Source organism: Cariama cristata, unplaced genomic scaffold (assembly GCF_000690535.1).
Source record: "Cariama cristata isolate BGI_N322 unplaced genomic scaffold, ASM69053v1 scaffold21621, whole genome shotgun sequence".
NCBI lineage: Eukaryota > Metazoa > Chordata > Aves > Cariamiformes > Cariamidae > Cariama > Cariama cristata.
The window spans coordinates 46,118-62,780 of record NW_009601299.1 but is presented as its reverse complement, the minus strand read 5'-3'; the positions used below and the strand labels follow the sequence as shown (position 1 = coordinate 62,780).

The window sequence follows — 16,663 nt, the reverse complement described above, 5'->3', positions numbered from 1 at the left end:
CCCCCACACACCCCCAAGTGTTTGCGGTTACATAGCTTAAGTCATTTAGTAGGTCTCAAAAGTGCTATTTTGGCCCCATGATCTGCCTTAACACTATTTGCATCGCTGCCATTTCAAGAATGTTGCATCTGAGAGTGTTTTTGTCCACCCTCTTTGTCTGTTTAATTGGGTCTGAATCCAGACTGGCTAAAGCTGCCAGCCAGAGCTGTTCAGACTGTGCCATTTTTCTTTCAGGTCCGTGAATAGGAGATGCACTTCCCTGATTATTACAACTGCGGAGGATAAGATTCTGGTTGCAGACAAGTCCGGTGATGTCTATTCTTACTCAATAACAGAACCCAAAGCAGATGGAAAACTTGAGCTGGGTCACTTGTCTCTGTTACTGGATGTGGTAAGTATGTGCCTCCATGTAGTTAGTGTACAAACCCCAAACACAAGCAGAATGCGGTCTTTCATTGTTGCTTTTATCCCAGATTTGAGAGTTCTGTTTTTATATTAATGAAGTATGTGGTCTGGATTTCTTCCTACTGAGTTTGTGTCTGCAGAATTTGGTAAGGAAACAAGCTTACCAAAGGATTATCTGTCCTGGGAGTGTAAGTGTTCAGAAAGTTTTTGTGTTACGGTCACAGAAGACTTGGTGATGGAATGTATATGGGAATTCACCCCATCTGTCATATCAGTTGAGCTCTTCAATGTGATAAGGTGGGACTTCCACTTGTATCGTTGGAGCTCAGTGGCTTTCACTGGACCCAATAGTCAGTGTCGCTTGTTTTAGTGAGCAAAAAGTTAGTGTCATAAAGGTCTATACTTCCATTGTTGGTGCAAAAGCGTGCCTTAATGTTTGCACCTGCCATTCAGAGTCAGGGGAAACAGATAGTTTACTGCTTATCTTTTTTTCTCCTGATTAGGAATAATTACGTTAAATCAAGCATTGAACTACTGGGTGCTAAAACTCTCTCTTTACCAACAGGCACTGAGTCCTGATGACCGGTATATCCTAACTGCAGACAGAGATGAGAAGATCAGAGTCAGCTTAGCAAAGGCTCCTCATAATATTGTATCCTACTGTCTGGGACACAAAGAGTAAGTTTGTTGTGTGCAAAAATTACTGTGTGCAGCTCTTCACTGTGCCTCAGTGGATGAAACGAATGTCACCTCAAGTCATATTAAACAACAGCTAGGTCTGTGACTGAATAATAGAATGGTTTGGGTTGGAAGGGACCTTTGAAGGTCATCTGGTCGAACGGTCCTGCAATGAGCAGTGACATCTTCAGCTCAATCAGGTTGCTCATAGCCCAGTCCAGTCTGGCCTTGAATGTTTCTAGGGATGGGGCATCTACCACTCTGGGCAACCTGTTCAGTGTTCCACCACCCTCGCTGTAATAAATGTCTTCCTTATATCTAGTCTGAATCTACCCTCTTCTAGTTTAAAAACATTACCCCCTGTCTTATTGTGACAGGACCTATTAAAAAGTCCGTCCCCACCTTTCTTGTAGGCCTTTTTAGGTACTGGAAAGCTGCTCTAAGGTCTCCCCAGAGCCTTCTCTTTTCCAGGCTGAACAACCCCAACTCTCTCAGCCTGTCCTCACAGCAGAGGTGCTCCAGCCCTTGGATCATCTTTGTGGCCTCCTCTGGACTCGCTCCAACAGGTCCATGTCCTTCTTTTGCTGAGAGCCCCAGAGCTGGGCACAGTATTGCAGGGAGGGTCTCACTAGAGGGGCAGAATCCCCTCCCTTGACTTAGTGGTCACAGTAGACTCCAGAGCCTGGAGATTGTTCAGGATGGAACCTGCCTTAGTCTTAGGAAGCCTTTGGTTTTGAACAGATGCTAATCTAATGGCATCTCAATGCACAGCTCAGACGTAGAGGTTCTGTGGTAATACAAAAAACCCCAGCTGTATCAATAGGAAGAATAGAGCACTCTTTTCTGCCTGGTCATTAGTTAGACTGCAGTGAGCTAGAGGCTGCAAAATGGTCCCATAAAATAGATTCAAGGGATTATGCTTCTTAATTACCTGGCCTTTCTAGTAGCTGAGGAAAGGGACTTGTTTTTCTTGAGTCTGGTTCTATTGCTGTGGGCAAGAACACTTAGGCAGGTAGGAGGATCTGTGGAAAGTGGATCATAGGGGATATCGCTGTAGAAAGATGATGTGCTGCTGTGTTACTAAGTCTAGTAAAATGCAGGCTTCACTCTGCATAAAAACAGGAAGGGTGAACTTTCACTTCCTTTCCTTTGTCTTCCATCCTGAAGTGAAGGTCCTTCTAATTGCAGTGATCTGAAGAGTGGAAGGCAGCAAAGCAACCTGCTAGCTCTGCTGGTGTGCTCAGTATCATTTCATATGATATTTGTGTCGTATTCAGAAATGCTCTGACTTGCTGGGAGACTGGTAGTTCTTTTGGTGTAGGAATAAGAGTTGTCTTTAGCCAGTTTATCAGGACTTCCTTTTCAGCCTACAGGAGGGACTGTACTTTCCCTTTTCTTCTCAGTAGTCCTTTTCCTATGAAGAAGACTCAAAGGGCAAACAGACTTTTAAAAGACTTTTCCCCTCTACGTTTTGCTGCTTCAAATGTCTTATCAGTTGCAGTATTCTCAAAGTTTCTTGATTTTGCCTTCCACCTCTATGTGGTCTTGTGAGCTTTTGGAGATTTTTTTTGTTGTTGTTGTCAGGGTTTTTGAGTAGGGTAGGGGGGTTGTGTAAAATGTGGGGTTTTTTTGTGTGGCCACTGCTACATTTTGAAGTCCACAGTGACAAGGTACCAGAGAAGAGATGACCCTACATAAGGCAGAGAATGCACGTAATTCTACTTGTCTGGCTTCTGAGTTACTTGGGGATAACGACACCCTTCCGGGCACATTCTTCCATAAGATGATGCAACATGGTGCAGCCAACTCACCTTATTGGGAATGAGTTGAAGAAAGACAATGTGACTGGGGAACTTGAGGTATAGGTAGCAACCTCTCTAAACTTGCCCACTGGGGTGTTCTTGATAGAACATTTAGGACACAGATTAATTTGGAGTGTCAGTCTGATTTAATAACATCATTTGGTAGTCTGACCTGTGTAGAATTGACATAGTATAACAGCAAGAGACTACTCACCTTAAAGATCTGAGTAGTCTTTGATCAGGTCAGTTTCTATAGCATATTTACAGAGCCATGTCTGATGTTTCCACCTACTGTGTACACAGTTGTACTAGCTAATGAATAGAACTTGATGGTGTATCTGCACAAAGAGTTCATTAGTGGCTGTAGAGTGGAAAGGCACTTAGTATAAGTTGGTTGAAATATTTAAAAAAAACTCAACATTTGAATTGGGAATGAATAAGCAAAGGATTACATAAAGCAGGTATAATTGTCTTTTTTTCACGCTCCTGGATTTTCTTCTTTCAATGGGGTACATGGTGATTCTTGCTGGATCTATAATGGCTGCATGCACGTGCCGCTAATGCTTTGTCATGAAAGTTTATATTACAGTGACCAAATCTCTTCCTTCTATTTTTTTCCTCTTTCTTTTTTTAATGGACTTAGAATTATGCCTGTTTTCAAAACCAAGACTGTCCCACTCAGGTAATGTTTTGCTCAGGTCACTATGTTTTAAGTTGCTGAGCTATAAGATAATAACAAACTCCAGAAGTTCAGGTCCTCATTACTCAGCAAAGCCAAGTCATAGTAGACACAACAGTATTACATACTTTTGAAAAACAAGGTTTCTAGCTGAATGTAGGCACTGGTGATAAATTGCCACATACTTGTTTTAAAATTTTGTAAAGATCGCTTTTGAATGATCTCCAGCTGTGGTGGGAGAGATGTGGTACTCTGAAAGCTGAGTCATCACTGTTGTTGTGTTGCAAAAGCATCTGTTGATTCGTGGGTTTAATGTGCATCGTGAGTTGAGAAAGGGGAACGTGCTACCCAAGTAAATCTGTCTCTATTCGCATTTTCTGGTCTAAATGGCAATGTTCTCAGTCAGGAGGAAGTCAGTAGAATTCTTTGAGTGCAGATGGGCAAATATTTTTTTTCTATTAAGTAGAAAGTCAGTAGTTTGTGTAGTGTATATGTACACTATATTAAGTACTATATACATCTTTTTTCTTCCTCCTAATTAGCTTGATGTGGAGAACCTGTTTTGTTTGTTTATTACAAGGTTCTCTTTAAAATTGTTGGTTTTCTCTTATTGTGTGTATTTAAAGACCAGAGTGTCATGCAAGGAGTTCAACTTTTGACTACTTTCCCTTTAGGTTTGTAAGCAAAATACTTGTAATACCCAACTATCCTGATCTACTGTTGTCAGCTTCTGGGGTATGTATTGCAATTTCTTCAAAAAAGTATTTTTCTTGAAAATTTAGACTTTAAAACCATTGTTTGCTTGTGTTTCCCCCCACGTTCCTTGGGATACTTGAAAGAATCTCTCACGGTTTACATCATGCCCTCTCGCTCCCTCCTTCCCTCCCTTTCTCAGCTTTCTGTTCAGTGTTCAGCCATTCTGTTGCTAGATCATATAAGAGCTGTTTACTGTGTTTATAGCGAGGCTAGCTTCTTAAGATCTTTGGGATGGAGAAATCATAAAGTCCTCAGTATTTCTTCATTGTTAACTCTTGCTTTGGAGCACAGACAAACTTTAATCATTGGACTATTAAACAACTTTGAAGTGAATGGGTATTATACCAGCCCACCATGATAATGAGTGTCTTGAGAATGAATGGCCTTAGAAGCACAGATTTTTTTTTTTTTTCTTAGAGCTTTTAAGATGAGAAAATTGTTCCCCCTGCACCCTCCCACTTGCTTTCTCCTGTGAGACTCATTCTGAATTACGTCCTTGTCTGTATGTCCTCATAGTATGTCCGGTGTGTGTTGTGTAGAGACTGCAGTGCAGTGCTACACAGTGCTTGGACGAGGACTGAAGAAGTGAGTGTTCCCTCCTTTCACTCCCCTCCCAGCCCTTCTTTTAAATTGGTGGTGTCCTGCTGTCAGACCTGTAGAGACTGAGTAGATGGAGTTGGTCTAAAAGAAGGGAAATAATCTTTGTTTCCCAGACTACCAAAACGCATAGGAAAAAACCCAGTGTTTTCTGTGAAGATTGTAGTAATTCTTAGCATTTGGTTTGAGCTGCTCTTGTTTCCCTAAGGCTCTTGTCTCTTGTTACTCTAATTCTTTAAGCAACTCTAGGGTTAGTGCTGTATGCGGCTGTATTTCATTCTTGGCAAATGCTCTTTGATTAATCTGTTTTTCCAGGGAGATGTTTAACTTCTCTCCAGGAGGTTACTAAATCAAATGAGAATTTGGGTGATAACAGGAGTAGGGGTGGAGAAGGGCAACCTGAAAGAATTGCCATTAAAATGCTGAGTACGTGTATTACTGTGCTATTTGTGACAGACTTGGAATGCACTCCTCCAGCTGCCCAATTTCCACTTCAAAAGGAGAATTAAAGTTAGAGTGATTGAATAATTTAGAATGGAGGGGGGAAATTATGTTAATCAAAACGCTTTCTCTGCAATTTGAGGTCTTAACTAAGTGACTGTTTAGCAGCTTCTGTGGGAAGCTCTTCAGGGAAATAGGATTTGGCTGAAGGCCGTGAGTGGCCTCTCTTTGCCTGAGGTGCTGTTAGTAATAGACTTGTGTCTGCTTCCATCTGCCCAGGACTCGACTCTGAGACTTTGGGAATACAAAAACGGGGAAGAAGTGTACTGCTGTCATCTGAGTAGTGTCTGTGGGCCTGAGACAACCAAAACTGACCAGGTATGCCTATGTGTGTTGGTGCTTTTGCCATGCTCCTGATCCTTGTGACTCCCAAATGTGTTTGTTGCATTTTGTTAGGAGTGCCTCCTTCTGTCTGTGGGTTTGGAAGTTATGCGAGACGTAGAAACTGTTACAGTAGCCTGGAATTTTAGGAAAGGAAGAAGGTCCCTGAAATCTATTCCTGTGTCATGTGTGCATTTCTAAAAAAGTGCCAAGCAGTGACCAGATGAAACTGGCTGTAATTCTTCCCAAATACAAGTTCTGCACACTGAATAAAGCCTTCACTTGAAAAATTTTCCAAAAACACAGGTGCCTTTAGCCTCTGAGCGAGAAAATATCTTGTAACACTGGAAACATCTAAAAATTCACCCATTTTTTTAAAAACACTTAGAATTTCAAGTGTTAAAGTTGCAATTTATCTGAGCAAAAAGAAGCTTTGTAACATTTGTAAGCAGTCACCTGCAGTAGTACTGCCCTGTGAAGTCAATACACTGGGCTTGTTCCTTTGGGTTGTTCTGAAGCTAGGCAGTGTCCAAAATTAAAATGAATGAGGGTTACGTGAAAACTGAATACGCCAGGAGCTTTCCTTAGCTTGCAGCCTGTACATGAGTGGTGTCGTACGTACGCGTTTGGGGTGCTACTGTGATTTCGGATGCTAGTCTGATGTGAGCAGTGGTTCTGGTAGTATTTGATCCCTGGGTTTGTTATTTCTTGTCCTGCGAATTGGCATACGACCTATTAGCAGTGAAACAGCACTCGTTCTTGTCCCTACTGTGTACATGATATTAAGCCAGCTGCTAATCTGTTGGGTCATTTAAGAGCTGTTCATCTTGCCACCCGTCCTGCTGGATGTGTTTTTCTTGTAAATCTCTAAAAACACTTATTTCTTTGAAGACCACAGCTTTCTCCCATCTGTTTGGTAACTGGGAAGCCTGTAGCCGTGCATGGCTCTTGAGGCAAATCCACTGTGGAATTGGTATCCAGGCTGAAACTGAATTGAAAAGTTTTGTCTTTCCTACCTTGTATTTTGTTGTGGTTTTGGTGAGTCGAAGTGATCTTGTTAGTGGGATTCTCAGTTACTGAACTGGGAGCACAACCTGTGGAAGGACCAAGCTCCTAGGGACAGACCTGACAACTCAAGGTTTTTTTCTGCGCAGAAAACATCAGCAAGTTGTTCTTTGTGTTGGATTAATAACATGCAACTTCATGTCTACACATAACCCCAGGAAGGCAGCCACTTGCATCACAGCTTTCAAAGCTTAGATACTGGAAATCTTGGTTTGGCCTAGAGTTCCTGTTAGCAGGAATTCAGTGTAATATCTATATGGACAATTAACCTGCTCCTGAACTTGAAAGCATACTTTAAAGTACACCTGAGCCAGAGGCCTCTCGTACACATTTACAAGGTCTCTGGCTCATTTCAGCTTGAGTCTAGTGCTTGAGATCTTTGAAGTAGCTGTTGCTGGGTTTTTTCACTAGCAAAAACTGGGTGTACCAAATTAGGTGACAAGACCATCTAGCTAGTATCCTCTTATAGTCTGAGTGCAGCAGGATTTGAGGGAGGAAGGGAGAATTAAGATTGAGGCAAAACTACAAAATTACTTTACCATACACAGCCTTCTGGAAATAAGTGGCTTGGGGAGTTTCAAAGCCAGTGTTTTATGTTTGTGTTCAAAAGTAGCTAATGAGAGTGCTTTGTTGAAACAACGTGGTTTGACAGCCATTGAATCTGTGTCTGCGGTAATATTTAAAGGCATTTCTTTTGGAGGGAAGAATGGTTTTATTTTGAAATACTTTGCCTTCTAGCTTTATTGGATCATTGAGGACTAGTAGACAACTAGCTGTGAAGTGGGCAATCCTATTATTAATTTAAAAAATGCTACTTGTTGCTTAGACTGGCTTAGCATTTAGTGAGATAGCTTGCATGTAAATTAACGGTGCTTGATCTCACACTGAATCCTAACTCTATTGCTTACAAAGATGTTTATAAAAAAATAATATTAAACTATATAATAAACCTTGAGCGGAGCATTGGATAAATGAACAAATGTTAGAGGAAAAAACCTTGTTGCTACAAGCAGGAACTGATTTAAATAATCTGCAGCTCTCTTAGAATGTTTTTGAAGGCTTTTGAATGTAGTTTAGTAACACTTACCTTGCCTCCTAACACACCTGATAAAGCCTCTTCCATAGGCTACTCTTTATGCTGATGGAGTCTCTCAGTAGACATTTGGGGGGTGCCCTTTGACTGTTTGAGGAGTCTCTGTTCAGCTTCTTTACCTCAGTGTGAGTAAGCAATGACAGAAAGGGAGAACTCACAAACTGTGGATTAATAAATAGCACACAGCAGTTAACAAACTGTATTCCTGCAGTGTTTTGCAGTTCTTCTATCCACTGCCGTATGTGTCTCCTAACAGTAGTCTTGGAAGCCTCAGGCTAGCCTGTTCCTTCAATCTGTGAAATTCAGCTTACTGCCCACTCTTACAGGCATTTTAAAATCTGTCTCTGACACTAGATTTGCACGATATTTGAGAGGTGCAGAAGACTCAGCTGACTTCCAGTATGACTTTGTACATACTTGGAACAGTGATCAGGCAGAGTCCCAGTGATTACAGACAGATAAATGACAGATTTAAACCTTAATGTGGTACATTGCCACCTTTGTGCTGTATTGCTACACAGCAGTCAATAGGTACTTCTTTCGGAACAATTACTGTCTCGATGGCCAGCAGGATCAAAGGGGAAAGGAGACTTGTGTTTTACTGGCATCATAGTGCTAGAAATGCCAAAGATGACGTCTGGTGGTAGTATTTAGTCATGCTGTGCACCCAGGTTGTATCAAAGATCATCTTCGCAACTGCCTGTGACATTTATGGTCTGAATTTAAGGGAACGATCTCTTGAGTCAGCGCTTTGTAGGTTATAACTATCATGCTGTCTGCAAATGACACTGGCAACCGAAGATCAGATGGGGATATAAGTGTTTTTTTCTTTTCTTTCATGTTGCATTTCATTTTTACCATTGATAACCGCTGTGAATGCACTGAAGCTTGAAACAGAACTTGAAGCACAATGATAATGGAATCATCGGTAATGGTGGATCATGTGAGCACATTAATGTGGGCTTATTTTGCTTGGCAGTTGATGAATATATGTCTGGTTTGGGAATGTAGGAGTGTTTTTGAGCAGTGTAGCGTTGGTTTCAGCTGATGGGTTGCAGATCCTCTGTTCATTTCCCCACTAGAATGGGAGTAATTCTCTAATTTCGTAGTGCTATATAAATATTTTTCCTGCTTTGGAGCTTTCACCTCATCTGATTCTCTTGACAGCATAAGCTTGTTTAAAGTCCAGAACGTGAATTGCACAACTCTACCCCAGTGCTCCAGTACATTAATTTTTCATAGGGTCACCTCTTCTCACACATGACATCAAAAGTTAATTTTAAGGTGTTGGCAAGCTGATAACAGTGTCATATAAATGCTGAACAAGTTCAGAGAGTATCAAGGGAACATCTGTTTATCACGGACTGCTCTTGTAGCTCCTCTTTAAGTTAACTGATTTCATAGGCTTGTCCTTGAACAAAATAATACTCTGGGACTTCCATTCACTTTGCTGATTGTTAACTTGCCCACAGGTGGAAAGAAAAGAGCTTGCAGAGAAGATGTGTTTTCTTCTCTGTGTCCAGCTGTGAATAACACTTGGTTCAAATCAAAAAAGCCTCCTCCTCCCTCCCCCAGTGAGGGTAGGGGAGAGCTGCTGTGTACTTCAAGTTCACAGAACCCTTTGTCTCTCCTGTGTAGGTGGGCACTTAACAGCGCTGCACTTGCCCTGCATGTTTGTCATGAGACAGGCAGAGGCAGAGCTTTGTTATTAGAAATAAATACCACAGGTTTGGGGTTTTTTAATATATGTATATATCTTGGCTTGTTCCCTTAAATGTCTGAAGAACTCACTGGTGGTTTTTATACAAGCTGTCAGTTTTACTCTAAAGCTGTGGTGTAAATGGCTCCATACCACAACAACTACATTTAGATGTATTAGCTATAGCGAACCTTTCTGATTCAACCCACTCATCCTATCCGACATTTGGAACTGTAAGCATTTTATACGTCTGTGTGAAACGGGAATCCTGGGTCCCAGTGCTAAATACGGACTAACAACCTAGTGTTTCTGCAGAGTGGCAAGAGATTAGTCCCATCTGTTCCCAAGAGCTCTGAAACATATCCTTTTGATAATGTTTTTTATGAAGTGCTCCTCTGCTGTCCAAACAGGCAGTCGAGTGTGTGAGTGAAAATTGTGTGCATGCTGTTGTCCTTGCTTCCCCCCACATGAGATTGTATCACATAATGAATTGGGTTTTTTTTTTTCCTCATGTGCTAGAGATGCACTGTGTAACCCTGGTTTTTGGCTATATTTATACCATTAATTAATTTTTGTTCTCGCAATTGGTTTATCTTTTAGTAATTGCATCATGTAGTGTTGACAAAATAGTTAGCTCCTGGTATTAAACTTGCTGACTTGAATGTTTGGAAACTGTACAGCTTGTTTTGCTTTCCTACTTTGATTGCAAAATTCCAAGACAAGCCCCCTGACAATGCCTGTACATCAGCTGGTAGCCCAAAGGGTAAAATCCCCTGGTTCCTCCCAAGTTCAGTTTAACCTGGTGAACCAGAGGTTCTGTCTAGTGACCAGCCTTTTTTTTTGGTGAAGGCTGGAAAGGGGGTAAAAGGAAAGAGGACTTGAGGATGCTTCTGAATTCTGCCAGCAGAATGTCAAGAAGATGTATTTTCCATGCCCTAAAGGGAATAACTCACTACTACTCTAGTAGGAAGGTTTTGTTAATCGGAAGTGCTGGTGTTATCGCTACTTATAAAATATACTTGAGAGTCAGCCTTTTGCTTTGCAGTTTTGTCTTCCATGTTATATAACAGATACTTTTGAAAAAGCACCCTAGGGCATCTTCTTGCAGTCTCTCTGCTTGTCCCAGGTTCTTACTTCCCACTCAAGGTGCCTCAAACCAGTTGTTCTATATTTCGAGTAGTATAGCTTGTGCAGCAGAGGTGTTTCTCTGATTCTCTCCTGGCTAAAACTATATATCTTCTAAATTAGGAGTGTGGTTTGGGGTTTTTTGTTGTTGGGAATTTTTTTTTGGTTTCCTGGTGTTTTTTTAATGAGGAAAATGGCCTCAGGCAGTCTTGTCTTATTCTTCAGAACACGTTTTCCGTTAAGTGGTATGGCTTCACCCAGACATAGATTGAAAACAGAGACAATGCAGCAAGGATATTAGCTGTGCATCGCTATCTTCTTTTTTTTAACAAACATAACGGCAGCTAATGGCTTGTGTTTATAATCTCTAAGCTACTACTGTGATATTCTGGCTGAGCAGGCTTAATGTTGATGTTTTTGCCATTAGCATTGCAGGAGAGAATGTTTGAAGGTGGTGTACTTTTCTTTCATCTTCTAGTTTGTCTATTAAGAGTAGTTCACTGAACATTTGATCTCTGTTCGGATCGCTGTGAAGGAAGAAGTGTGGAAAGCTTCATAAAACAGTGAAGACTTGTACAAAAATATACTTGACTGCAGTTTAAAGATAATTATGTTACTTAACTTGCTGTAAATTAAGACATCTGCTAAGTTTTGAGGGCTAAGACATGAAATGGGATGTGAATTTTCTGCCCATAAATGGTCTTAACTTACAAGAATGTTTCTTTTTCTTTTCCCAATAGAAATACCCTGTGTCAAGAATAACTTACTGCTGTCAAGGTGGTTATGTTGCCATTCTGTGTGACTGGTAAGAATAAATGGAATAATGGCTAAAATAATCACAGCTCATGCGAAGGCAAGAGCAGCTTTCTGTGTTGACTGTCCTAACTTTCCCCTTGCCCGCAGTACTTGGTACTGTGGATCTCCAGGTGTCCCAGGCATGCCTGTGGCCTCACAGGGAGCCTCCGAGTCCTTATTGTACTTGGTCTGAGTGCAGAGGTGAGTGCGAGGGTCACCCAGCTTAGTTAAATTTTGCAGACTTTGTGATGCCTTTCCCTCACAGGAGGAAACATGAGGCTAGGATGCTCGAGAGCCCTGCTTGGTGCTCAGGATGTGCCTGACCCCTGTGTTTTGGGTCCCATTTTGTTCAGGGTGCTGTGGCAATGGAGTGGCCAAACTTCTGTATTCTGCTCTTGTAAATGGGTTTGGCCACTCTGTTTAAAACCACAGCATTGCTTCAGTTTGAAACTGTGGAGAGGCTACGTTCACTTTGGGGTTCAACTGTGTGTGTTTGTGTAAGGAGAGAGTGCTCAGGAGCTGAAGGGCCTAAGCACTGAGGAACCTTACAAATCCAGCTGGCGGGGAAATGTTTTGTGGGGATGGACAAGCCCTCTTCCCCTCTCTTTCCACAGCACCTTAAGCCTGCGAAGGGAGATCATCTTCCTGGCAAAAGCTTGCCAACAGGAAACGGAGAGATTGCCAGAGCTGCTTGTATGGTGACATCGGCCATTGGTCCCCTCAGTGGCCTTGCTCTTTGCAAGAGCGAGGAGCTTTAGCTGCTTCCCGTCACTCTTTCTGCATGGGCATCCAAACTGGCCCTGGAAGGGGAAGCTGTGTCGGCCAAGGGCTGTGCCCGTGTCGCTTAACCCAGGGGCTGGGCCATGTTCTACCTCAGGCTTTTATTTCCAGTTCCACAGCCCAGCATTTCCAAACAGTGCTGTCATGTGGACCTGGGAGGCCACTTGTGAGGGAGCCGAGGTGTCCTGTCTGGCACGCTGGGGACCTGTCCAAGGGAGGTTAGGAAGCTCTTTGGCTGTTAGAGGAGTGAGTGCTGATGGGAGAGGTGGAGATGACTGCAGTGCCAGAATCCTGTTCTTCAGCCATGTTAAGGTTTTCTGCCCCTCTCATTCCCTCCTCCCCTCCCTGGCATGTAATTCCTTTCCTGTTTTATTTTGACTGGTGCTCAGCTACATATTCCTTTAAGTGAAGCCCTGTAGGCCATGTGCTATGATGCAACACTCCTTGTATAAATCCTTAGTAATCCTTGTGAAATTTCCTTTACTGCCTTCTCTTTTAAAGAGAAGGCAGTGTTGACTGCTTTTTCTTTCATATAACACTTGAGAAGCCATTTGGTGTGTAAGGTATTACAGCTTCTGCATCAGATCACGTAAGCAAACTGCACTTGAAGTGCTAGAGTATTTTTTGCAATTCCTAATGTCTTTGCTTTGGCTCTGTTTGGAATTAGAGTGGGTGTTTTTAGTTTGCTGTACAAGTGATGGCTGTAGGTGGATTTGGTAATAATGCTAATTAAGTTTCTCCTCTCAAAAGTATTCCCACAGTCTACATCTTTCAGCTTGATGCCATTGCCCAGCAGCTAGTTTACAGACAGCAAATCTCTTTGGAACGTAAAGGTTGGGACATTGCATTTGAGGAAATGGGAGATCTGTGGATTTTGCAGGAAGACAGTGAAGCTCCTCTTCAATTGTACAGGCCATGTGATGGACAATGGAAGGTAGATACTTTTGTTATGTTAACATCCTGAATGTTTTGTGTTGTCTTGAGTAAATGGAGTAAACTCTATTCCATGAAAGCTAAATGGTATGCTTCTCCACTCTTGAGACAGAGTAAAAGTCCTAGATACACGTCTCATTCTGCTGCTCACCTGCGTATACTGCAAAGCTGCTGAGAGGTTGTTAGGAATAGCAGTCTCTTCTTGGATGAAGCTAACATCTGGCATAGCAGGATGAAGCAGAGTGGTTGTCAGCCGTTGCACTCAGCACTTTAAACCATTGCCTGTGCTTTCTGTGTGCTACACTCGATTATTTAAAAAAAAAAAAAACCACACCACCACAAAACAACAAAATCCCTTTGTGGTTTACTCAGGAATGCTTTCCACACAGCCTTCCCTGTGCTTTCTTCTGAAGGATCCTTTGGGGGACAGGGCATTCTGGGACCATTAAGGGGAATTTTTTTTTCACTGAGAACAGAGCCAAATTTGAGGGATGTGCTATCAAGTTCTCTGTAATAGCCTATTAAACAACTGGAAACTCACTTGTTATCCTTGTAAGTCCCCAGCTAATTATGGTGTAGTTGTGAAGTGGTTTTAAATGAAACTTCTACGTATGTTCTTCAGCCCTTGTTTGTTCCTTGTGATACTCCTTTTCCTCACAAATCAGTAAGTGGGAGTCCATTTTCTTTTCCATCAAGCTGCAGAGCTTCCCCAGCAGAACACATGATCTCAAGCCAGGTTTCTATAGCAGTACTGGAAAAAAAGGAGCCTAAAAGAGATCATGGAGGGCTTACACTTGCTCTCTTTTCAGTGTACTTGCCTGAGAGCTGTTGCATTTTTCAGTGTGCTGTGAAACATGAGATTGTTTATTATTCCCAAAATACCATGCAATGTTCCTTCTTTTCCCAGGCTGTAACTGATGACAAAGGATTACAGAAGATGTCAAAATATCTTCAAGACAACTGGACAGTGTTTGAAGGTGAGAAATTTGGCTTAAAGACCCAGGAAATGCAATTTTTATAGCTAAAGCATTAGATTTAGGACCAAGATTAGAGTTTAGCTCAGTTCAGCTGGCTGTTGAAGTTGCTTAATCTTTCAGTTTTCTCAGTTTAGTGCAGATCATGGAGTGTGTTCAGATTACTGTTACAGCAAAATGATGGTAGGTATTTAGATCTGAATTGTAGCTTTGTAACTGTTCTACATAGATGCCTTATCCCAGGGATGTAGCTAAACACTCTATAACAGAGCTGCTGGAGTCTGTCTTACTGCTGCGATATTGAATACTGTTGTTTGTCATCTTGTCTCTTACCTGGGCGTGACACTTTATCAGAAGTACAGTGGAGATAGTAAGAATGGAATAGCCATGGGAGGAGCAGCTTCGCTGTAAAGATGGGTCGTTCAGGTCCACCTTGGCGAGGCAGGTTCTGTGGAGGTTGATTAATTGAAATTTCTCTCCTGTACTTTGCTAGGAGACTGGGAACCTTCCTTTAAAAAAGGTGTTACAGTCTCCACTGGTATTTTTGTCTGTTCTTGGTGGTCATACTTAAAGAGAGAAGAGTTGCAGTAATGTGCAGTCTAATATAAAGTCTCCTTAATATCTAGTATTGGATGGTTTAGGGTGTAGCTGTCATTAAGTTGGTACAGCCTTTGAAATCTGAGGAAGGCAGGTGCTCCCTTGGAAGGGAGAGTGTTTTGCGTGTAGATGTTGCAGACTTGATAGTTACAGCCAGGCAGATAATTAGAAGTATGAGGTCTGAGTGAAAATGATCAACAGAGGTGTAAAAAGAGCAGGCAGGGGAAGAGGTTCTGAGCATAATTAGCCGGTGTAGCAAATTACTGTGATACATGGTAGCCGGCTGCATCTGCAGCTGGGAAAGGAGGACTGCTCAGATGACAAGGTCTATTATTGTTAATTAGTAAGGGGAGGCTCACTTGATGAGCACTTATGCCAGTGCATAATTAGTGCTTGAAGATGTAGTTACTTCTTTTAAAAAAGGTGATGATTATATTGTTTAAACTCAGTCTTAATGCCTGCGTATCTTCCTTTATAAACTTGTTTCACCTGATTGCTGATTCTGTAGGATTTAAGACGCGTAGGTCAATCTTGAAGTACACTTTGAACAGCTTAACATTCTGTTATAACTGATCCCAGAAAAAGTTAGAGCAAGATGTAGTGCAGACTGATCAAGTAGAGAGTGGCATGGATATTCAAACTGACAGCACACAGTTTCTTCCAGGGCCAAAGGCCAATGAATTGGTTACTATGTGAGCACAAGACCCTTGAAAGCAAAAGCATGCGCTTTGCTGAGTACCAGCAAGAGATAGTTGCTTTGTTTGTCTACCAAGAAACAAGGGGATGCTGTGGGTACGTTACTGTGGTGTAGCATCCTAGCTTCAGGACCAAACCCTAGCAAATACTGGATTTCCTTGCATTTGCCCTTTAAGATCAAGAATTTTTGGAAGTGGGAAAAAGTAGGAATACAAAGAGAACTAGAGGTAACTGGCTTTGTCAGGTATCACTCTTAACAATTTTTAGAAATGCAAACCTAGCCAGTTAGTCTCGTTCTCTATTCTCTACAGCAACAATCTGATTGAGGTTTTTTGGCTAGCAGTTAGTTCCCTGTTAAACTTGTCTAAACTTATGGTCTTGGAGATGGCGTGGTGAATAGTACACTGAATTGACAGAAAGTGTAACAAAACCATTGGAGTGAATGCTTAGAAATGTGTATGTGCTGCAGGATATCACTATTTGAAGTCTACTTCTTTGGGCTTCTTTAAGTTAATACCCTAGGAGACAAGCCAACTAAGCACAGTTAGGTAGCGTACACCCTTTGCAGTGCTTAGGTCTTGGGGAACAATTCTGGCGGGTTGTCTTAACAATAAGTTGCAACAGCAGCTGTTTTAAAAACAGAAGCCTTGAAGTCTGCAAGTGTCCAACATAGAAGGAGAGCTCCCTGCTCTCTTTGCTTCAGCATCAGGTGCTTGGCTCTGTACGGATTTTTTTAGCCTAAAAATGGAGGCTGTGCTTGGTTGTGTGAATGCTGAACAGATGCTTACCAACACAAATCAGGCTTACACAGTGCATAGGACCACAGTAAATTAGTTGTAACTAGTTGCCACTATCTAGAATTACAATACAGGAAGTAATCGATGAGACCAGACCGCTAAGGGAATTAACAGGTCTTGTGTTCTTGCTTTTCTTAATTGCAGGGTTTGTTGGCGCAGAGAGCCACTACAGCAGTCTCTACAAGGCTTCATTTGATAACATGGCTGCTTACCTACAGAAGAAGGAGGAAAGGTTACAGCAGCAGAAAAAGAAAAGGCAGCATCTGCAAGGTGGTTCGAATGGACAGACAAAAAAGATGAAGCCTGAAGAGTCATCGCTATGACACTGTTGTTAGCTTGTAACTTTTGCCTCTGTGAAAGGAAGTGATCC

The 16,663-nt window shown here is 41.9% G+C and overlaps 1 protein-coding gene across 1 annotated transcript; it reads left to right on the top strand.

The window, feature by feature from the left end:
• Positions 1–234: 234 nt before the first annotated feature.
• Positions 235–16,616, top strand: WDR4 (WD repeat domain 4; the record flags this gene model as incomplete). Its single annotated transcript, XM_009710411.1, has 8 exons — positions 235–391; positions 971–1,083; positions 4,239–4,299; positions 5,638–5,736; positions 11,462–11,526; positions 13,047–13,230; positions 14,137–14,206; positions 16,438–16,616. Coding segments are annotated over 8 exons (928 nt in total), but the record flags the coding sequence as incomplete, so codon positions are not given.
• Between the last annotated feature and the right edge of the window lie 47 nt (positions 16,617–16,663).